A 24,736-nucleotide genomic window follows, 5' to 3' on the forward strand; every position below is an offset into this window, starting at 1 on the left:
TATAGCCGGTGAGTCCCATGAAACTAGTGCTCCTCGACAGGTAGAGAAACAAGCTGATCGACTTACAAATCGATGGCACAAACAGGGAGCGAGACCCAAAGGCACTCGAGACATCAGATTGTCACGAGCCTCACATATTACCGCAGTAGCATCCTCTACCCCAGATACAGCTCTGACAAGGATTGCAAACACTGGTCTCCTACCAACACCTATACATCTTGAGAACAGATTTGAAGTACTAATGAATGTAAATGAGGAACCCCCAAACGTGATGAATGTGATCGAACACAGACTGTATCAGCCAGTAGCTAACACTGATGCTAACTGGCGCTCAAGGTCGAGCAGACAGCGGCACTCAGCTCAGAGCGCAGCCGAGCCCAGGACTCTGATAGTGGGGGACTCCATAATCAGAAACATTAGCAGCAGGGATACAACTACATGCTGCCTTCCACAAGCTACAACTTCTGATATAAACAGGGAACTTCAGAACATTCTGATGAAACATAAGACTGCAAATCGACTCATAATTCATGTGGGGAAGAATGACATTCATAAAGAGCAGTCAGAACTCCTTAAGAAGGATTTAAATGAACTTTTTGAAACACTTAAAAAACTGAAAGTTCAGACATTCATCAGTGGACCACTCCCAGCAAGAGGGACAAACAGGTTTTCACGGTTGCTTGGGATTAATACATGGCTGCAAAAAACCTGCAATATAAAAGGAGTAAACTTCATTGACAACTTCAATCTCTTCTGGAGTCAGAGACAACTATTTCATCGGGATGGCCATCACCCAAACAAACTTGGTTCAAGAGTGTTAAAGGACAATATCTACTTCTCCCTCAATCATCCTTCTGCAGTGTGTGCCAATCCATTCAATCAGAACGGCACACACACACCTGGACACAGTATGAATGACCACAGGACTTCACTTCAAAATGGACATGCGGTTGACATATCACACAAGGACAATGATAACACCACTGAGCCACAACAACCTCTGCTCACGGACACCATCTCAGCTGAGCCCTGCCCACAGAGCTCACCACAGACAGACATATTAGAACTGCTCCAAGATTCAGCACCCAAGGACGACTTCCTGGAAAACAGCCAGGGAAGCCAGGACAGCATATCACAGCCTCCTATAACACCAGAGCAACAGCCCCTTTCACCAGACACCTTTTCCCTCTCGCCACCAACTCCACTTCTGTGCTTCTCACAGAAAATGGAAGAACTGGTGCATGCTGGAACCAGACTATCACACTCTTTTGCTGCAAGCCCCCAGATATCAACCAAAAAACGTTGGGCACCGCTACCACCAAAGCCTGCAGGCCCAGCTCACCCTCCCCCTGCCTCTGTGAGAGCTCTTCGGCCTCTGCCACAACGCCAGGGCCCACACCCTCCTCCATCTGCTCGAGGTGAACCAAAAACAACTGATACCAGCTCTCAGTGATGTGTGTCGGGTCCCCGACTATTGCACGTCTAACTAAGATTGATGTAGGGAAAAAAAGTAAGACTGTTAAGTTAGCAATTTTAAACATCCGCTCACTTAAAAATAAATCACTTCTAGTCAAGGACTTAATAACCACAAACAACCTGGATTTTATGCTTCTAAATGAAACCTGGCTAGAAGACAGCTGCAGTGCAACAATCCTAAATGAAACATCCCCTCCTAACTTTACTTTCATGAGTGTCTGCAGAGCTGTTAAGAGAGGTGGGGGTCTAGCTGCTCTTTTTAAAGATATTTATCAATGTAAGCAAATTTCATTTGGGAACTACTCGTCTTTCGAATATCTGGGTATTGTATTAAAAGGTGCTCCACGCATTTTACTCATCATTATTTACAGGCCTCCAAAATATTCTCCAGCCTTTGCTGAGGAATTTACAGAACTGTTATCAACAATTACCTCAGAGCTTGACTGTTTTGCCATTGCTGGAGATTTTAACATTCACATAGATAATGCAGAAAACAATATGGCAAAAGAAATCAAAACTGTTTTAAAAACTTTTGATCTGACTCAGCATGTACATGGACCCACACACAATCATGGACACACTCTAGATTTACTTATCAGTAAGGGTCTAAACATTTCATCGATTGTTATTAAGGATGTAGCACTGTCTGATCATTTCTGTATTTTCTTTGATATATTGATCTCTCCTGCCACTGAAGCTAGATCTGTGACTGTCAAGAAGAGATGCTTAAATGAGAACAATAGTGTACTATTTATGAAGGCTATATCCTTAACACCAAGCATATCTGCTGACTCTGTTGATTTTCTCCTTGATTCTTTTAACTCAAAAGTTAAAAGTGCAATTGATGATATTGCTCCTGTGAAAGTCAGGAAGAAGAGTGGCAGACAAAAAGCACCTTGGAGAAACTCAACAGCAGTGCAAAATATGAAAAGACAATGCAGAAAAGCAGAGCGCATGTGGCGGAAGACAAAGCTTGTAGTCCATTATAACATCTACAAAGACAGCCTGCATGCTTTCAATATGGAACTAGGCAAAGCTAGACAGACTTTCTTCTCAAATATTATAAACAGCAATTTAAACAACACACGCACTCTTTTTGCTACTGTAGAGAGACTGACAAACCCTCCAAGCCAGATTCCCAATGAAATGCTCTCAAACAGCAAGTGCAGTGAGTTTGCTTCTTTCTTCTCTGACAAAATCAATAATATCAGAAAGGTGATCAGCACATCCTTGAGTTGCGCTGGGGTCAGACAGATCAGACCACCTGAGAAAGTAGTAACTTTGTCTGATTTCAATAAAATTGATGGCAAAATTTTGGTAGAAACCGTACAGCACCTTAAAACATCAACATGCGCTCTTGACACACTTCCCACATCTTTTTTTAAAAGTGTGTTAAACAGTTTAGAAGCAGATCTTCTAGAAGTGGTAAATGCCTCACTTCTCTCTGGGAGTTTTCCAAACTCCCTGAAAACTGCAGTTGTCAAGCCCCTCCTGAAAAAGAACAATCTGGATAAGACCATATTAAGCACCTATAGACCGATCTCAAATCTTCCTTTCATAGGCAAGATCATTGAAAAAGTTGTCTTCAATCAGCTGAACAAATTCTTAAGCTCGAATGGATACTTTGACAATTTTCAATCTGGTTTCCGACCGCATCACAGCACAGAGACAGCGCTCATAAAGATAATAAACGATATTCGCTTAAATACTGATTCAGGCAAATTATCAGTGCTGGTACTACTCGACCTCAGTGCTGCATTTGACACTGTCGATCATAACATACTTCTTGACAGGCTGGAAAACTGGGTGGGGCTTTCTGGGATAGTCCTAAAATGGTTCAGGTCATACTTAGATGAGAGAGGTTATTATGTGAGTATAGGAGACCATAAGTCTGAGTGGACATCCATGACATGCGGAGTCCCTCAAGGCTCAATTCTTGCGCCACTCCTGTTCAACCTGTATATCAGGGGTCACCAACTACATTTGTCGGAGGGCCAGAATTTTACTGGACACTCACCTTGGGGGCCGGACCCCCAAAAAATTGAAATAAAAATATAATTTTGGCATAAAATTATCACTTAATGTTTATTATTTGTTTATATTTTTTCATTTCATTACAAAACTGAAGGCATTTTTAGCCTTTATGAGTCAGGCTCCTATCACTTGTACCACAGTCAACCACCAGGAGTGATAGAGATACTTTGTCTCAATTCAAGTAAACTTTATTTATAGAGCACTTGAAAAACAAACAGATGAAACAAAGTATCGATATAGGGCTGTCGTCCCTGGCTTCAGCGCTAATACAGTTTCAGTTAGTGGAAGGAAAAGGCCTCTTAACACAGGTAGGCTAAAATGGCACTCTCAAAGGCCATGAAACGAAAAGTTGACGCGGAAAACAGATCCTTTAATGACGAATGGACTGAAAAGTACGCATTTATCATGCCAACCTTCAGAAATGCGTTACCTGTGTGCCTCATTTGCAACGAAACTGTTGCTGTTGCAAAAGAATATAATCTGCGCCGTCACCACAACACTAAACACACAAATTTCAAGGATTCATATCCTGAGCAGTCAGAGGCCCGAAAGAGAAAAATTGCCACATTGAAATCTGCGTACTCCCGTGCAAGTGGCATTATTACTCGAGCTTTAACCCCCTGAGGTCTACGGTATCGCCGGCGATACCAGCTCGCTTTTTTTTTATCAATGTAAAAGAAACTCATAAATACTCTGTTGACTTTGATTTTCCATAGGAGTTTCATACATCAATCGATTCTGTTAAATGTGTATTATTTTTGTGTATACTCACAATAAAAACAAAGTGTTGTGCTTTTTGCCAAATAAAGAAAAATAAACACGAAGCGAGTTCTGCCTTCACTCTGCCAGTGAAGTCCATTCTGAAACGCGTCCGAAAATGAACAATAACTGAGCGAATACTCAGTCAAACAGGCATACAAAGACACAGGCATGAAGCTTGAATTCTCGTCTTTTAAATGAAGTAATTTATATAAAAAACAAATATCTTCATCTTGTGAAATCTGTATTAAAAGAGAGCGATTCCAGTCGAGCTCATCTCATCTCATTACGTTATAATCGGCCCCGCCCACGGAGAGCGCGCGCTATTCAAACGCAAATGACTGAGACGATCCCAAACAAACTGTGAACGCCCACATATCAGCTCGAGAAAACACATCAAGTTTATTCAGATAAGTGTAGTCGTCTACACTGTCTCGCAGCGCTGTGAGGAATAATAATAATGGAAAACTTACCTCAGAAGTGCTGGTATTTCGAGGAGCAACGGATGGAATAATGTAGTAAGTTTTTTTTTTCATTCTCAAGTAAATCGCGTTTCTGTGTGAATGAATGAACGCAGAGATGCGCTGTTTACCACAACTCGCAAAAAGACGGTTTAAATTTGAATTGCGTTTCTGTGTGTGAATAAATGATCTGCTTTTAGCAAACTATTTTGCTATACTGAGTAAAATCGATTGAAATATGTTGAAATAAAATGTATTTGTATAAGCAACGTATTAAACTGCAAATTAACATTTATATTCCTTATAATAAAAACGAAAGACCTATGTTACAGACAAATGAAAGACAACATTTCGTTGATTAGTTTTGGATAGATTACACATTTTTACTGTAAAATATCTGCCACCTCAAATAAGCTTTTGTTTGCCAATTTTTGCTAATATGTTAAATATAGTATGTTTTGTCAATGTAGGCTATATTCGAAGTTTGAAATATGTATGATAAAATGTATACTTTAGTTTTTACAAAGAAAGATTACACTTCAATTGTTGTTGTAATTGTAACCTTTTTAATAAAAAAAAATATATTTACAAGGTAGATGTAAACAAATTTTAAAAGGTAAATATAAGCATTTTCTTTAAATAATTTTTATTGTGTTTTATTATTGACAAATTTGGGGAGAGGATACATATTCCAAAACTGAAAATACAGTATGAGAATTAACTGCACAATTAATAGACATGTTTTCCTTGGATATTATACAATTTGCAAGCAAAATTTGTGAAAAAAAAATAAAAATTGACATGCATCCAACTGTGAACCAATTTGGTAGAATATATATATATATATATATATATATATATATATATATATATATATATATATATATATATATATATATATTGCTCTTGCATTCTTTCTTGTGGCTATAGGTGACACACCTGAATGAATGGCTCATTAAGTATGCGGGCCCCATTGTCTCCTGAGGTGTGAACCACTACATATGCATGATGCTGTTGAATGGTTGACGCCCCTTGCGCATATTGCCTTTACAAACAAAAAGTGTTTTACAAGATTTAAATCAATGTATTGTGTTATGTGAATGATAAGGGCAGGATGATTTTCACATCATTTTGAAGAAAAAACTCTAGGCAAAGACATCAATTAGTCAAAAGTCTTATTGACACGTATTTAGTATGTGTTTTGTGGCCTTATTTCAGAAACTTTAGTTTTTAGTTTTTTCAATAACCATGCATAAACATTATTCTCTCAAAAATACAAACATGTACATGCATGTTGCTCACATATTATGGTAGCCCTGTTTGTGCTAAATAGAGTGTAATTATACCTTTGCCATTAATATGTTTATAAGCAACTGAAAAAAGCACAAATGTCAGGGCATGTCAGAACATCTCAAGGACCCCAAAAACCCCTCAGACCTCAGAGGGTTAACTGATCAAGAGAGAGCAACGTGTGCATCAATGCAGGCTGCCTGGGTGCTTTGCAAACATAATCGACCTTTCACAGAAAGTGAGGTTTTCAAGGAGTGCATGGTCACAGTTCTGGAGGAACTTGCCCCCGACAAATCCATGGACAGAATTATTGCAGCTGTCAAACAAATACCTCTCTCTGCTTCAACTGCCGCGCGTCGTGTACACGTCTTGGCAGAGCATGTCCAGCAAGTTGTCATTGAAGGGATCAAGGAAGCCAAATACATTTCGTTGGCCATTGATGAGTCCACGGACAATACGGATATCTCACAGTTGTGCGTTTTTGTCAGATTCTTTGATGGCAAAGATTTCCGAGAGGAGCTGCTGGCATTGCTTCCGCTGGAGGACAACACCACTGCTGACATCATCTTCGGAAAACTGGAGGATTTTTTTAAAAGTCATGGATTGTCCTTTGATAAAATCAACCTGATAGTGACAGATGGAGCACCTGCTATGATTGGCAAAAACAAGGGTCTGGTGAGCAGAATAAAGACTGTCGCTCCTAAAACTAACGCGCTTCACTGCATTATCCATCAAAGTGTGCTGTGCGCAAAGCTAAGTGGGGAGCTCAAAGAGGTGATGGAGAAAACAATGAAAATTATCAACCACATCAGAGGAACCTCAAGCACACAGCATCGCCTGTTCCGCAAATTTGTGCTCGAATCCGAGGCTTCTCATGATGACCTGTTACTCCACAATGACGTGCGCTGGCTCAGTAAGGGCAAAGCACTGGAGCGCTTCGTTGAACTCAGTGCCCAGGTAGTGGAGTTTTTGAAACAAAGCAAAGCAAAAGCGGCAGCTGACCATCTCCGCACCATGCAGGACAGCGAATATATGTCCAACGTTGCATTTTTGACAGACATTTTCTCGCATTTGAATGCACTTAATCTCCAGCTGCAAGGAAAAGAGAAATCAGTGGTGGATCTGGTGGAAAAACTCGATGCGTTTGGGAACAAACTTGACCTTTTTAACGCAGATTTGTTGTCGGGGAGGCTGTTGCATTTCAGCACACTGAAGAAGGTGGGACAAAGCCACGTAACAGACAGGATGAAGAAATTCATCACACAATTAAAAGACAACTTCTCCTCCAGGTTCGATGACTTTTTAATTCCCAGGGATGTCATTGGATTTGTGCGTGATCCTTTCAGCATCAACCCAAGTGGAGAATTCTCCACAAACGCAGTGAAAATGATGTCTTTGGACGAAGCGGCCATTCAGAGCGAGCTGGCTGAAATCCAGGCCGCAGGGGACCTGAAGGCTGCTCTCCGTGGTGCTGAAAACCTGGGCGCATTTTGGTTGTCCTGTCCCGAGGAGTATGGTACATTGAAGACGCTGGCTATGTATGTGCTCACCATGTTCGGTTCGACGTACACCTGTGAGGCTGCGTTCTCCAAAATGAACAACATAAAAACACATGAGAGGAACCGGCTGTCACACCAGTCCTTGGATGACTCTTTGCGCATAAGTCTGACAGCGGCCAAGCCTGATGTAAAAAAGTTGGTGTCAGAGGGGAAATGTAATTTTAGCCATTGAGCAGTGTGAGTAACCTATTTCAGCCTTGTGATTTGAAATCGCTATAGCCCACTTAACGTTTTATTTGATGTGCAAACATTATTTGTATCCTGTTTTTGTTAGGATACCAGGTTAGTATTTATTTACCATGCTATTTTAAGTTATGCCAGCCAGTTGGTTTTCTCTCCTTATTTTGTACGGAGAAGTCTGGTTTGAAGTTTGTTGAGACTTTGAAATAAAAACCAAACGTTAAGTAGGGGGCATAAGGAAAAGTTATGTGTGGAAAATAACAAGAACTGTGTGAAACAATAAATGTAAAAAAAAAAAAAAAGTGGAGCGAGTTTGTCCTCATTTCGGAATAAAGCCTAAATAGAGTCATAATTGGTGGGGATTACTGATAGTTAAGAGTCTCAGTCGTTGTTGCTATTTTCAGTTGCTTTAATAGTGTGGACCACATGATATATTCTCCTCTTTTTTTTTTCTCCTCACAATTTTCGAATCCAGTCGCGGGCCGGATTGAACGGTTCGGCGGGCCAGATTCGGCCCGCGGGCCGCCAGTTGATGATCACTGCTGTATATGCTCCCAATGAGCCAAATAATGAGAAAGAACCAAATTGCTTACCACAGCTATGCAGACGACACACAGCTGTACTTAGCCCTATCGCCTAACGATTACAGCCCAATTGACTCCCTGTGCCAATGCATTGATGAAGTCAACAGTTGGATGTGCCAAAACTTTCTTCAGTTAAACAAAGATAAAACTGAAGTCATTGCATTTGGAAACAAAGATGAAGTTCTCAAGGTGAACGCATACCTTCACTCCAGGGGTCAAACAACTAAAAATCAAGTCAGGAATCTTGGTGTGACACTAGAGTCAGACCTTAGTTTCAGTAGTCATGTCAAAGCAATAACTAAATCAGCATACTATCATCTAAAAAATATTGCAAGAATTAGATGCTTTGTTTCCAGACAAGACTTAGAGAAACTTGTGCATGCTTTCATCACCAGCAGGGTGGATTATTGTAATGGACTCCTCACTGGCCTTCCCAAAAGACCATAAGACAGTTGCAGCTCTTACAGAACTCTGCCGCTAGGATTCTGAGCAGAACCAGAAAATATGAACATATCACACCAGTCCTCAGGTCTCTACACTGGCTCCCAGTTAGATTTAGGATTGATTTTAAAGTATTATTACTGGTATATAAATCATTCAATGGCCTAGGACCTCAATACATTGCAGATAAGCTCACTGAATATAAACCCAACAGATCACTCAGATCATTAGGATCATATCAGCTAGAAATACCAAGGGTTCACTCTAAGCATGGTGAGTCTGCTTTTAGCTATTATGCCAGCCACAGCTGGAACCAGCTTCCAGAAGAGATCAGATGTGCTCCTACAGTGGTCACATTCAAATCCAGACTCAAAACACTTTTGTTTAGCTATGCATTTACTGAATGAGCACTGTGCCACTGTTCGTCCGACTGTACTGTACTGTATTTCATTTTATTTTTCTAAACTGTTTTAATTATTCTTATTTCTTTTTATTATTTTAATTTCTTCTATGTAAAGCACTTTGAATTGCCATTGTGTATGAAATGTGCTATATAAATAAACTTGCCTTGCCTTGCCTAAGTAATGCCATAGATTTAAGTAAAAAAAAAAAAAAAAATTTTTAAATAATACGTACTTGATAAACAACACTGCTAGATATACTGTAGAATCAAATTACTTCTATTATGAATAAAACAACATTAAACCACAAGTCCTATATAATCAAAGCAATAGATACTGCATAAGATCAGGGATTCAGGCAATTACATGATGATATCGTCTCCATCATCAATAAACAGCCAACATCACCGGATCTCATTTTCTCATGGCTTTTTTAGCTACAACAATTGTGCTTTATAAACACACAAGTATAGCAGCCAAAGAAAAATGTACATTAAAGAGTCAAGGGTCAAGAGCCCAACTAAAGCAAACGCTAACCACCATCATGGTGACTTTAAAATACAACTATTGATTTCATTAAACCGGAAATTAAATAAAGTCAATCTGGTAATGCTGTTTGTGGAGTTGTTTAATCCTCCTCTGCAAAGATCTTGAGAGATTTAATGTCTTCTTTTCTCTTCAGTTGATTTCATCTAAGACTGTGTCTGAAGTCAGTTGTAGTTCTTGTGTTTCTCTGTTCTTCAGTGATTCTGCTTGTTAACAGCAGGTGTTCATAATTAATGTTCAATCATCACTTAATTATCTCATTAACTTCAACACCGCTTCAATGGTACTTTAACTCTGTAGTGTGCACACATGAACACTGAGCAGTGTTAATTTAACATGGCCGTTTTTCTGTGTACTATTACATAAATCTTACCCGTTTCATTTACATATGACTGACATATATGAATCACATTCAGTTTATTAATACAATTACATAAATCGTATCTGTTTCATTTATATATGACTTAAAATATGAATCACATTCAGATTATTAATTGGTTTATGTTAAAACTATGTAATCCAAATGGATGGAAATTCTATATGCAATTCAAATACATAAATCTTATGTTTAGACATAATTTTTATTTTGAGTGTAACAGAATATGTACCTAGCTGTAATTTTGGTGATGAAGAGTATGATGAAGGTGGTAAAGTTGAAGATGAAGGTGGTGGTGATGAGGTTGAAGATGTGACGGGTCTGATGGATTCACTATCTTCAGTCGCTGGTTTAGTCATGTGATCTGAAGCTGTTGTGGTTGGTTTACGTGACCTCCTCTCTGATGTGTCTGAAGCACAAATAAACATTGGGTTTAATTTATGATACATAATATATAGATGACAGTTATTGCAGAATAAAAACTATTTAAGATTGTTTGCTTGCATATATTGAGCCTGCATTTAAGAAGTCATATTGTGGCCAGTCATGTGACCACTTTGAACTTTATATGACACAGCTGTTATTAGCGCTTCATTGATGTCAAGGGTGTGTGGAAATATAGCGCTGTATGTGTGACCAGCAACACTTGTTAAATACAGTCTTCTAGACTGCAAACAACGAACAAATCATTATATATATAATTTTACATTACGATTTCTCCATAACTGAGACAGTGTTGTGTGTGAGGAAGTGATACGGGTCAGTGTCTGTGGTGTGAACACTCCCTCATCATCATCTACAGAGGATACTGTGGTTTCTGTTATCTCGCCTCTTTAATACATCCTTACACAGGGTTCCCACACCTTGGTTAAACACTGGGAGCCCTAGGCCTCCCAACTGAGTGGGTTTCTGTACGTGCGCTTTTGCTATTCGGGGAGTCTTGTAAGCCCAAATAAACGCTATGATAACTGAATCCAAAAGCTTGAAAAAAGATACAGGTACATAAGTAGGCACATTTTGAAAAAGGTAGAGGAACTGTGGTAAAGTGACCATTTTAATTGCATTAATTTTGCCAATCATAGATAGCGGAAGGAGCCTCCATCGCTCTATATTATCTTTTAATCTGTCAATCTTAGCCAAAATGTTTTGGTATCATAATGCCAAGATATGTAAAGTGGTCTTCGACTGTTTTGAAAGGTGAGGGACCAACCTGGCTGGAATTTGCGTGTCTAATTTGTCATGTTGTTCCCGATATAAACAATATGTCACTTTGCAACATTTATTAATGCCAAAGTCAAGATTATGAGTTTAAGTCTTAAATCAATAGACAAAAAGGTTGTTGAGGGTGTCTGTTTCACATGTGAACGTCAGTAATTACAGTCAGTGTTGAGTATCGTGATGTTGTGGAGATCATCATGGGTTTGAGGGTCTCAGTTACTCACCTGTTATAACCTTCAGATTCACTTCAGTGAGGGGATCTGTTCCTGATTTTATATCAACTCCACACTGGTACGTCCCAGAATCCCGTTCTCTCAGATCTCTGATGGTCACAGTGAAGACTGCTGAACTTGTGTCGTCATACAGAGAGAATCTATCATTCTTAACCCATTTATCTTTCTCATTAGTCCTGATTCGTTCTCTGCGCATTGACCCCTGTTCTTTTAAAAAATACTTTTTATTCTCTGTATGTCCTTTATCATATTTGCATGTGATGTTGACTTCTCCTCCTGAATATCCTGTCACACTCATGGAGCTCACGACACCTACAACAAACCAGCATTAAAACACTTTAATATACACAGAAATTAACTTTAATCAACAGCCAATAAAACAACATGAAGTTAAAGACTCTCCTCATCAATTCTATACTCTCCTCATCAATTCTATACTGCATCCTTGAGTCTCTGTTATAGTGATAGTATGGGATGTTTAGCTTAATGTAAATCATGTCAGCTATGTTTTGTATGTTGTTACACAGCTTTTATTAGCGCTTCACTGATGTCAAGAGTGTGGTGCAAATATAGCACTGTGTGTGTGACCAGCAACACTTGTTAAATACAGTCTTCTAGACTGCAAACAACAAACAAATGATTTTTAGTACCATAATCGATGCCATAATGTTGATTGTTGAAAAAACATGAACAACAGATGAAAAAATCCCAAATGTCCTGGTTTTAAGGAAATCTGGAGAGTTGGATTGTTGTAAGTAACAGAATATGTACCTAGCTGTAATTTTGGTGATGAAGAGTATGATGAAGGTGGTAAAGTTGAAGATGAAGGTGGTGGTGATGAGGTTGAAGATGTGACGGGTCTGATGGATTCACTATCTTCAGTCGCTGGTTTAGTCATGTGATCTGAAGCTGTTGTGGTTGGTTTACGTGACCTCCTCTCTGATGTGTCTGAAGCACAAATAAACATTGGGTTTAATTTATGATACATAATATATAGATGACAGTTATTGCAGAATAAAAACTATTTAAGATTGTTTGCTTGCATATATTGAGCCTGCATTTAAGAAGAAGTCATATTGTGGCCAGTCATGTGACCACTTTGCACTTTATATGACACAGCTGTTATTAGCACTTCATTGATGTCAAGGGTGTGTGGAAATATAGCGCTGTATGTGTGACCAGCAACACTTGTTAAATACAGTCTTCTAGACTGCAAACAACAAACAAATCATTATATATAATTTTACAATCAGATGATGATCTTAAAAATAATATCAAAAGGCTAATGGCATCTTACCGTTATTAATGTTCAGATCAGATTAATTCTATACTGCATCCTTGAGTCTCTGTTATAGTGACAGTATGGGATGTTTAGCTTAATGTAAACAAAGTCCTTTTAGGCAAGTCGTGCCACTCGGCCGCCATCTTGGCAACGCCTCCGGGCAGCTATTTCGGACTAACAAGACCAGGCTCCTATCTAAATGAATGGGCAGAGAGTCAGAACTGCACTTTCACTGGTCACCGGGACATAAAAACTGCATGTATAGAAACAGCAGTAAAATATGATAAAAATCGCTGAAAAAGTTTGATGACTTTGCCCCAAAATAAGGTTTAAAACGCCTTTTTCCCCACAAGTTATACTTTACTACGCATGCGCAAGGGTTCACGACACCAACTTCATTTACGTCTCTATCCAGAATGCCGGTGTTGTGCAATAATCAATGTCAATATTGTTCTCCATTATTTAAATATAAGCAGGTTTGCACTTTATCAGTAATAATGTATTGTATAGATCAGTTGTTTTAACTATTCATTAAAATGAATCGGTTCAAAGGAGTCATTAGTTGGCGAATTGGACGTGTCATACGGTTGTGTGATTATCCCAGCAGTTAGGACATGGACATCCCACAAGGTTAGTGTCAACACAGAAAACATTACATCATTGGATAGGTTTTTTCGTTTATTTAGAGAGTCATTTTATGTCAGTTGAATGTGCGGAACGCTTTTCAGAGAAGATAAGGCAACGTATTTTAGCACAATTCACACCCAGCGGTAATTCAGAAAAAAAAAAAAAACTCCGAATGCTCCACATGAAACTTTGGTCTTCCGACCTTTTACCATCATGTCGTTTTATTTTGATTAATATGCGTGCGGGATAGAGAGGAAGACAGCGCTTAATTTGGAGACAGTGCAGTCTTGTTTACACTTTCGCCTGGCTCCGAAGAGAGAGAGAGAGTGCGCGCGCGACCGGGGCTCTCTCTCTCTCTCTCCGCTGTCGCAAAACCTCAACTGTGCGCATGCGTCAGTGGAACCAGACGATAGGCTTAAATGTTTCCCGGCTTGACTTTTAAAAGCAGATGATTGGCTTTCCAGCGGGAGGGGCGGGACATGTGCATACAACCGCCATCTTTGCCGTTACGGGTTTTCCTTATATAGTTGGATTGAGGATTGAGGAAGTGGCATGTCTCTTATATAAATTGTCTCTGATGTAAATCATGTCAGCTATGTTTTGCTAGCTATGTTTTGTATGTTGTTACACAGCTTTTATTAGCGCTTCACTGATGTCAAGAGTGTGGTGCAAATATAGCGCTGTATGTGTGACCAGCAACACTTGTTAAATACAGTCTTCTAGACTGCAAACAACAAACAAATGATTTTTAGCACCATAACCGATGCCATAATGTTGACTGCTAAAAAAACATGAACAACAGATGAAAATAATCCCAAATTTCCTGTTTTTAAGGAAATCTGGAGAGTTGGATTGTTGTAAGTACACTAAAAAAAAAGATTATGTCTAAACATAAGATTTATGTATTTGAATTGCATATAGAATTTCCATCCATTTGGATTACATAGTTTTAACATAAACCAATTAATAATCTGAATGTGATTCATATTTTTAAGTCATATATAAATTAAACGGATACGATTTATGTAATTGTATTAATAAACTGAAAGTGATTCATATATGTCAGTCATATGTAAATGAAACGGGTAAGATTTATGTAATAGTACACAGAAAAACGGCCATGTTAAATTAACACTGCTCAGTGTTCATATGTGCACACTACAGAGTTAAAGTACCATTGAAGCAGTGTTGAAGTTAATGAGATAATTAAGTGGTGATTGAACATTAATGATGAACACCTGCTGTTAACAAGCAGAATCACTGAAGAACAGAGAAACACAAGAACTACAACTGTCTTCAGCCACAGTCTTAGATGAAATCAACTGAAGAGAAAAGAAGACATTAAGGGCGCTTTCACACTGGCAGTTTAGTGCGGACCGGGGCACGGTTCGCATGAAAAATCACTAATGTGAACGCTGTCATCGGACCCGGGTGCGCACTAGAGTACCGAACCCGAGACTACCTGGAGGAGGTGGTCTGAGCTCGGTTGCTCCCGAACCGTGGCGCGGTTCGCGTTAATGTGCAAGCAACACGGACTCGGGTGCGCGCTTGTTCAGGAAGTATAGTATCCCGCGCATGCGTATCACTGTCGATATCATTGTTTCCTCACACACGACAACCATGAGTGGCAGGGGAACGTTGTGGGACACTGAAGAGGTGATGTCTCTCACTATGTTGTGCATAATAGCACCAAAAAAACAGACAAATTACAGCTATGCTCAGTCGAGTTGTATTATCCATGCATTTTCCGTGTGCGTTTGCGATGACGTAAGATCACTGCAAACGCACCTGGGTTCGATACAACTAATTGAGTGTGAAACCAGACCAACGCTGCGGGGGGCGCCGGGAACGAGCGCACTCGGGTTCGGACCGCAGCAAACGAACCCAGTGGAAAAACGCCCTAAATCTCTCAAGATCTTTGCAGAGGAGGATTAAAGGTCCCATGACATGAAATTTCCACTTTCTGAGGTTTTTTAACATTAATATGAGTTCCCCTAGCCTGTATATGGTCCCCAAGTTTCTAAAAATTTTAATCGGTGTAAATCGAGCTTTTGCTATCTTTCTCTGCCTTTGAGAAAATGGAAGCTCAACCGGGCTGATCTTGAATCTCCTCCTTATGACGTCATAAGGAGAAATGTTACCTCCCCTTTCTCTGCTTTGCCCGCCCAGAGAATATTTCTCGCCAATGAGAAAATGAGCTAGGAAGTAGAACGCGCGCGCACGATTTTAGTTTGTCCACGCGAGATATCATGGCTTTTGAGCGAGCGAAGCATAATAATTGCTCAATAATTGGATGTACAAATGAACATCGAATGGTCAATACAGAGCTGGGCTTGCTGAACGTCGGACAAGTAAGTCAACAAATTATATAAGTGTGTTGCTTTACTGTTTATGGTTACCTAGCTTCTTACACGTAGAATGTGGTTGTCACATTAGCTATGCAGCTATGCAGTTACTTGCGCTAATGTAAAGGTAGACAGCATCAAGTTACACATACTGTAACGCGAGTGTTGTACATTTCTTTGTTATTTGGATAACCGTTTTCCTGTTGGTTATATGGCGCGCGCGATATCCGCATTTCAAGATCGCAGAGCTTGATGTAATTGTAATAAGATAAATTACAGACGCTACAGATCTCTCATGAAAAGGCAACAGTAGGTTCACGTTAGCTACATGATGATAACTGTAAACCATCCGAATAAAGTACCGTATCCAGACATAATATTTTAAACTAACCATTCGGAAACGTCCTGCTGGAGCCGCTGAGTTGCAACTTCTTCATCCATTACTTCTCCATCTGGATCAGATTCTGGGTCAAACTGAAATGCTTGAACGACTGCGTGTCTTCGTGCCATTGCAATATATCCAACATAAACAAACATGCGTGGTACCGTTGCCCAAGATGGTCAAGGCCACACCCACCCTCCACCTTGCGCCTCCTTTCTCCTCCTCATTAGTATTTAAAGCTACAGACACCGAAACGGCCCGTCTGAAGGAAGCTCATTCTGGGACTGGCTTGTAGTGGCTATAATTCTGCACCGAGGCTGAATTTTTGGAAAGAGATTTCAGATACAGTACCAAGGACCACTAAGGACTATATTAAAGCCTACAAAAAGTAGCATGTCATGGGACCTTTAAACAACTCCACAAACAGCATTACCAGATTGACTTTATTTAATTTCCGTTTTAATTAAATCAATAGTTGTATTTTAAACTCACCATAATGGTGGTTAGCGTTTGCTTTAGTTGGACTCTTGACCCTTAACTTATTAGTATTACACTTTCTCTGGCTGCTATTATTGTGTGTGTATAAAGCACATTTGTTATGGCAAAAAAAGCCATGAGAAGATTAGATCAGGTAATGTTGGCTGTTTATGAAATTATCATGTAATTGATTTAATCTTTGATCTTATTCAGAGTCTAATGTTTTGATTGTATATGACTTGTGTTTGTAATGTTGTTTTATAATAGAAGCCATGTAATTTTACAGCATGAGAGCGATGTTGTTAATCAAATAATATAAAGGATTTTAAAAACATTTAGTGCATTAATCTTTTTCCTCTACATTATTACTTAGACATCAAGAATCAGTGTATGACTCTCAACAATGGTGACAATCAATGACATGCTTCATGCTGCAGTGCATGCTGGGTACCACCAATCAAAACTCACCCATATCTCCCAGCATGCATTGCAGCTTTAGTAAATTATGCAGCTGGAGTTGATCTGATTATCTGGATATTTTGTTTGATTGTCACCATTGTTACGATTCATATGCTGTTTCTTGATGTCTGTGTGTATCTAAGTAATGCCATAGATTTAAGTAAAAAAAAAAAAAAACTATTTTAAATAATACGTACTTGATAAACAACACTGCTAGATATACTGTAGAATCAAATTACTTCTATTATGAATAAAACAACATTAAACCACAAGTCCTATATAATCAAAGCAATAGATACTGCATAAGATCAGGGATTCAGGCAATTACATGATGATATCGTCTCCATCATCAATAAACAGCCAACATCACCGGATCTCATTTTCTCTTGGCTTTTTTAGCTACAACAATTGTGCTTTATAAACACACAAGTATAGCAGCCAAAGAAAAATGTACATTAAAGAGTCAAGGGTCAAGAGCCCAACTAAAGCAAACGCTAACCACCATCATGGTGACTTTAAAATACAACTATTGATTTCATTAAACCGGAAATTAAATAAAGTAAATCTGGTAATGCTGTTTGTGGAGTTGTTTAATCCTCCTCTGCAAAGATCTTGAGAGATTTAATGTCTTCTTTTCTCTTCAGTTGATTTCATCTAAGGCTGTGTCTGAAGTCAGTTGTAGTTCTTGTGTTTCTCTTTCCTTCAGTGATTCTGCTTGTTAACAGCAGGTGTTCATCATTAATGTTCAATCACCACTTAATTATCTCATTAACTTCAACACTGCTTCAATGGTACTTTAACTCTGTAGTGTGCACATATGAACACTGAGCAGTGTTAATTTAACATGGGCGTTTTTCTGTGTACTATTACATAAATCTTACCCGTTTCATTTACATATGACTGACATATATGAATCACTTTCAGTTTATTAATACAATTACATAAATCGTATCCGTTTAATTTATATATGACTTAAAAATATGAATCACATTCAGATTATTAATTGGTTTATGTTAAAACTATGTAATCCAAATGGATGGAAATTCTATATGCAATTCAAATACATAAATCTTATGTTTAGACATAATTTTTATTTTGAGTGTAACAGAATATGTACCTAGCTGTAATTTTAGTGATGAAGAGTATGATGAAGGTGGTAAAGTTGAAGATGAAGGTGGTGGTGATGAGGTTGAAGATGTGACGGGTCTGATGGATTCACTATCTTCAGTCGCTGGTTTAGTCATGTGATCTGAAGCTGTTGTGGTTGGTTTACGTGACCTCCTCTCTGATGTGTCTGAAGCACAAATAAACATTGGGTTTAATTTATGATACATAATATATAGATGACAGTTATTGCAGAATAAAAACTATTTAAGATTGTTTACTTGCATATATTGAGCCTGCATTTAAGAAGAAGTCATATTGTGGCCAGTCATGTGACCACTTTGCACTTTATATGACACAGCTGTTATTAGCACTTCATTGATGTCAAGGGTGTGTGGAAATATAGCGCTGTATGTGTGACCAGCAACACTTGTTAAATACAGTCTTCTAGACTGCAAACAACAAACAAATCATTATATATAATTTTACAATCAGATGATGATCTTAAAAATAATATCAAAAGGCTAATGGCATCTTACCGTTATTAATGTTCAGATCAGATTAATTCTATACTGCATCCTTGAGTCTCTGTTATAGTGACAGTATGGGATGTTTAGCTTAATGTAAATCATGTCAGCTATGTTTTGTATGTTGTTACACAGCTTTTATTAAAGCTTCACTGATGTCAAGGGTGTGGTGCAAATATAGCACTGTGTGTGTGACCAGCAACACTTGTTAAATACAGTCTTCTAGACTGCAAACAACAAACAAATGATTTTTAGCACCATAACCGATGCCATAATGTTGATTGTTGAAAAAACATGAACAACAGATGAAACAATCCCAAATGTCCTGGTTTTAAGGAAATCTGGAGAGTTGGATTGTTGTAAGTAACAGAATATGTACCTAGCTGTAATTTTGGTGATGAAGAGTATGATGAAGGTGGTAAAGTTGAAGATGAAGGTGGTGGTGATGAGGTTGAAGATGTGACGGGTCTGATGGATTCACTATCTTCAGTCGCTGGTTTAGTCATGTGATCTGAAGCTGTTGTGGTTGGTTTACGTGACCTCCTCTCTGATGTGTCTGAAGCACAAATAAACATTGGGTTTAATTTATGATACATAATATATAGATGACAGTTATTGCAGAATAAAAACTATTTAAGATTGTTTGCTTGCATATATTGAGCCTGCATTTAAGAAGTCATATTGTGGCCAGTCATGTGACCACTTTGAACTTTATATGACACAGCTGTTATTAGCGCTTCACTGATGTCAAGGGTGTGTGGAAATATAGCGCTGTATGTGTGACCAGCAACACTTGTTAAATACAGTCTTCTAGACTGCAAACAACGAACAAATCATTATATATAATTTTACATTACGATTTCTCCATAACTGAGACAGTGTTGTGTGTGAGGAAGTGATGCGGGTCAGTGTATGTGGTGTGAACACTCCCTCATCATCATCTACAGAGGATACTGTGGTTTCTGTTATCTCGCCTCTTTACATCCTTACACAGGGTTCCCACACCTTGGTTAAACACTGCGAGCCCTAGGCCTCCCAACTGAGTGGTTTTCTGTACGTGCGCTTTTGCTATTCGGGGAGTCTTGTAAGCCCAAATAAACGCTATGATAACTGAATCCAAAAGCTTGAAAAAAGATACAGGTACATAAGTAGGCACATTTTGAAAAAGGTAGAGGAACTGTGGTAAAGTGACCATTTTAATTGCATTAATTTTGCCAATCATAGATAGCGGAAGGAGCCTCCATCGCTCTATATTATCTTTTAATCTGCCAATCTTAGCCAAAATGTTTTGGTATCATAATGCCAAGATATGTAAAGTGGTCTTCGACTGTTTTGAAAGGTGAGGGACCAACCTGGCTGGAATTTGCGTGTCTAATTTGTCATGTTGTTCCCGATATAAACAATATGTCACTTTGCAACATTTATTAATGCCAAAGTCAAGATTATGAGTTTAAGTCTTAAATCAATAGACAAAAAGGTTGTTGAGGGTGTCTGTTTCACATGTGAACGTCAGTAATTACAGTCAGTGTTGAGTATCGTGATGTTGTGGAGATCATCATGGGTTTGAGGGTCTCAGTTACTCACCTGTTATAACCTTCAGATTCACTTCAGTGAGGGGATCTGTTCCTGATTTTATATCAACTCCACACTGGAACGTCCCAGAATCCCGTTCTCTCAGATCTCTGATGGTCACAGTGAAGACTGCTGAACTTGTGTCGTCATACAGAGAGAATCTATCATTCTTAACCCATTTATCTTTCTCATTAGTCCTGATTCGATCTCTGCGCATTGACCCCTGTTCTTTTAAAAAATACTTTTTATTCTCTGTATATCCTTTATCATATTTGCATGTGATGTTGACTTCTCCTCCTGAATATCCTGTCACACTCATGGAGCTCACGACACCTACAACAAACCAGCATTAAAACACTTTAATATACACAGAAATTAACTTTAATCAACAGCCAATAAAACAACATGAAGTTAAAGACTCTCCTCATCAATTCTATACTCTCCTCATCAATTCTATACTGCATCCTTGAGTCTCTGTTATAGTGATAGTATGGGATGTTTAGCTTAATGTAAATCATGTCAGCTATGTTTTGTATGTTGTTACACAGCTTTTATTAGCGCTTCACTGATGTCAAGAGTGTGGTGCAAATATAGCACTGTGTGTGTGACCAGCAACACTTGTTAAATACAGTCTTCTAGACTGCAAACAACGAACAAATGATTTTTAGTACCATAATCGATGCCATAATGTTGATTGTTGAAAAAACATGAACAACAGATGAAAAAATCCCAAATGTCCTGGTTTTAAGGAAATCTGGAGAGTTGGATTGTTGTAAGTAACAGAATATGTACCTAGCTGTAATTTTGGTGATGAAGAGTATGATGAAGGTGGTAAAGTTGAAGATGAAGGTGGTAAAGTTGAAGATGAAGGTGGTGGTGATGAGGTTGAAGATGTGACGGGTCTGATGGATTCACTATCTTCAGTCGCTGGTTTAGTCATGTGATCTGAAGCTGTTGTGGTTGGTTTACGTGACCTCCTCTCTGATGTGTCTGAAGCACAAATAAACATTGGGTTTAATTTATGATACATAATATATAGATGACAGTTATTGCAGAATAAAAACTATTTAAGATTGTTTGCTTGCATATATTGAGCCTGCATTTAAGAAGTCATATTGTGGCCAGTCATGTGACCACTTTGAACTTTATATGACACAGCTGTTATTAGCGCTTCACTGATGTCAAGGGTGTGTGGAAATATAGCGCTGTATGTGTGACCAGCAACACTTGTTAAATACAGTCTTCTAGACTGCAAACAACGAACAAATCATTATATATAATTTTACATTACGATTTCTCCATAACTGAGACAGTGTTGTGTGTGAGAAAGTGATACGGGTCAGTGTATGTGGTGTGAACACTCCCTCATCATCATCTACAGAGGATACTGTGGTTTCTGTTATCTCGCCTCTTTACATCCTTACACAGGGTTCCCACACCTTGGTTAAACACTGCGAGCCCTAGGCCTCCCAACTGAGTGGTTTTCTGTACGTGCGCTTTTGCTATTCGGGGAGTCTTGTAAGCCCAAATAAACGCTATGATAACAATCCAAAAGCTTGAAAAAAGATACAGGTACATAAGTAGGCACATTTTGAAAAAGGTAGAGGAACTGTGGTAAAGTGACCATTTTAATTGCATTAATTTTGCCAATCATAGATAGCGGAAGGAGCCTCCATCGCTCTATATTATCTTTTAATCTGCCAATCTTAGCCAAAATGTTTTGGTATCATAATGCCAAGATATGTAAAGTGGTCTTCGACTGTTTTGAAAGGTGAGGGACCAACCTGGCTGGAATTTGCGTGTCTAATTTGTCATGTTGTTCCCGATATAAACAATATGTCACTTTGCAACATTTATTAATGCCAAAGTCAAGATTATGAGTTTAAGTCTTAAATCAATAGACAAAAAGGTTGTTGAGGGTGTCTGTTTCACATGTGAACGTCAGTAATTACAGTCAGTGTTGAGTATCGTGATGTTGTGGAGATCATCATGGGTTTGAGGGTCTCAGTTACTCACCTGTTATAACCTTCAGATTCACTTCAGTGAGGGGATCTGTTCCTGATTTTATATCAACTCCACACTGGAACGTCCCAGAATCCCGTTCTCTCAGATCTCTGATGGTCACAGTGAAGACTGCTGAACTTGTGTCGTCATACAGAGAGAATCTATCATTCTTAACCCATTTATCTTTCTCATTAGTCCTGATTCGTTCTCTGCGCATTGACCCCTGTTCTTTTAAAAAATACTTTTTATTCTCTGTATATCCTTTATCATATTTGCATGTGATGTTGACTTCTCCTCCTGAATATCCTGTCACACTCATGGAGCTCACGACACCTACAACAAACCAGCATTAAAACACTTTAATATACACAGAAATTAACTTTAATCAACAGCCAATAAAACAACATGAAGTTAAAGACTCTCCTCATCAATTCTATACTCTCCTCATCAATTCTATACTGCATCCTTGAGTCTCTGTTATAGTGACAGTATGGGATGTTTAGCTTAATGTAAATCATGTCAGCTATGTTTTGCTAGCTATGTTTTGTATGTTGTTACACAGCTTTTATTAGCGCTTCACTGATGTCAAGGGTGTGTGGAAATATAGCGCTGTATGTGTGACCAGCAACACTTGTTAAATACAGTCTTCTAGACTGCAAACAACGAACAAATGATTTTTAGCACCATAACCGATGCCATAATGTTGATTGTTGAAAAAACATGAACAACAGATGAAACAATCCCAAATGTCCTGGTTTTAAGGAAATCTGGAGAGTTGGATTGTTGTAAGTAACAGAATATGTACCTAGCTGTAATTTTGGTGATGAAGAGTATGATGAAGGTGGTAAAGTTGAAGATGAAGGTGGTGGTGATGAGGTTGAAGATGTGACGGGTCTGATGGATTCACTATCTTCAGTCGCTGGTTTAGTCATGTGATCTGAAGCTGTTGTGGTTGGTTTACGTGACTCACTCTCTGATGTGTCTGAAGCACAAATAAACATTGGGTTTAATTTATGATACATAATATATAGATGACAGTTATTGCAGAATAAAAACTATTTAAGATTGTTTGCTTGCATATATTGAGCCTGCATTTAAGAAGAAGTCATATTGTGGCCAGTCATGTGACCACTTTGCCTTTATATGACACAGCTGTTATTAGCGCTTCACTGATGTCAAGGGTGTGTGGAAATATAGCGCTGTATGGGTGACCAGCAACACTTGTTAATTACAGTCTTCTAGACTGCAAACAACGAACAAATCATTATATATAATTTTACAATCAGATGATGATCTTAAAAATAATATCAAAAGGCTAATGGCATCTTACCGTTATTAATGTTCAGATCAGATTAATTCTATACTGCATCCTTGAGTCTCTGTTATAGTGACAGCATGGGATGTTTAGCTTAATGTAAATCATGTCAGCTATGTTTTGTATGTTGTTACACAGCTTTTATTAGCGCTTCACTGATGTCAAGAGTGTGGTGCAAATATAGCACTGTGTGTGTGACCAGCAACACTTGTTAAATACAGTCTTCTAGACTGCAAACAACATACAAATGATTTTTAGCACCATAACCGATGCCATAATGTTGACTGCTGAAAAAAACATGAACAACAGATGAAAATAATCCCAAATGTCCTGTTTTTAAGGAAATCTGGAGAGTTGGATTGTTGTAAGTAACAGAATATGTACCTAGCTGTAATTTTGGTGATGAAGAGTATGATGAAGGTGGTAAAGTTGAAGATGAAGGTGGTGGTGATGAGGTTGAAGATGTGACGGGTCTGATGGATTCACTATCTTCAGTCGCTGGTTTAGTCATGTGATCTGAAGCTGTTGTGGTTGGTTTACGTGACCTCCTCTCTGATGTGTCTGAAGCACAAATAAACATTGGGTTTAATTTATGATACATAATATATAGATGACAGTTATTGCAGAATAAAAACTATTTAAGATTGTTTGCTTGCATATATTGAGCCTGCATTTAAGAAGTCATATTGTGGCCAGTCATGTGACCACTTTGAACTTTATATGACACAGCTGTTATTAGCGCTTCATTGATGTCAAGGGTGTGTGGAAATATAGCACTGTATGTGTGACCAGCAACACTTGTTAAATACAGTCTTCTAGACTGCAAACAACGAACAAATCATTATATATATAATTTTACATTACGATTTCTCCATAACTGAGACAGTGTTGTGTGTGAGGAAGTGATACGGGTCAGTGTCTGTGGTGTGAACACTCCCTCATCATCATCTACAGAGGATACTGTGGTTTCTGTTATCTCGCCTCTTTACATCCTTACACAGGGTTCCCACACCTTGGTTAAACACTGGGAGCCCTAGGCCTCCCAACTGAGTGGGTTTCTGTACGTGCGCTTTTGCTATTCGGG

The 24,736-nt window shown here is 38.6% G+C and overlaps 1 protein-coding gene across 2 annotated transcripts in view; it reads right to left on the reverse strand.

Annotated features, from left to right (window-relative positions):
* The window catches only part of LOC309493631 (uncharacterized protein), an 82,594-nt gene that overhangs the window by 14,279 nt on the left and 43,579 nt on the right, over positions 1-24,736 (reverse strand). For both annotated transcript variants that reach the window (XM_082162776.1, XM_082162777.1), the window contains 10 exons: positions 24,037-24,213; positions 23,143-23,319; positions 22,350-22,670; positions 21,126-21,323; positions 20,346-20,666; positions 19,141-19,317; positions 18,248-18,424; positions 12,330-12,506; positions 11,550-11,870; positions 10,340-10,516 (listed from right to left, as the gene is read on the reverse strand). In XM_082162776.1, coding sequence (XP_082018902.1) covers positions 10,340-10,516; positions 11,550-11,870; positions 12,330-12,506; positions 18,248-18,424; positions 19,141-19,317; positions 20,346-20,666; positions 21,126-21,323; positions 22,350-22,670; positions 23,143-23,319; positions 24,037-24,213 — 2,223 coding nt within the window. The remainder of the gene's footprint in view (positions 1-10,339; positions 10,517-11,549; positions 11,871-12,329; positions 12,507-18,247; positions 18,425-19,140; positions 19,318-20,345; positions 20,667-21,125; positions 21,324-22,349; positions 22,671-23,142; positions 23,320-24,036; positions 24,214-24,736) is intronic.

The sequence above is a fragment of the Leuciscus leuciscus genome (genome assembly GCF_965113295.1).
Source record: "Leuciscus leuciscus genome assembly, chromosome: 3".
NCBI lineage: Eukaryota > Metazoa > Chordata > Actinopteri > Cypriniformes > Leuciscidae > Leuciscus > Leuciscus leuciscus.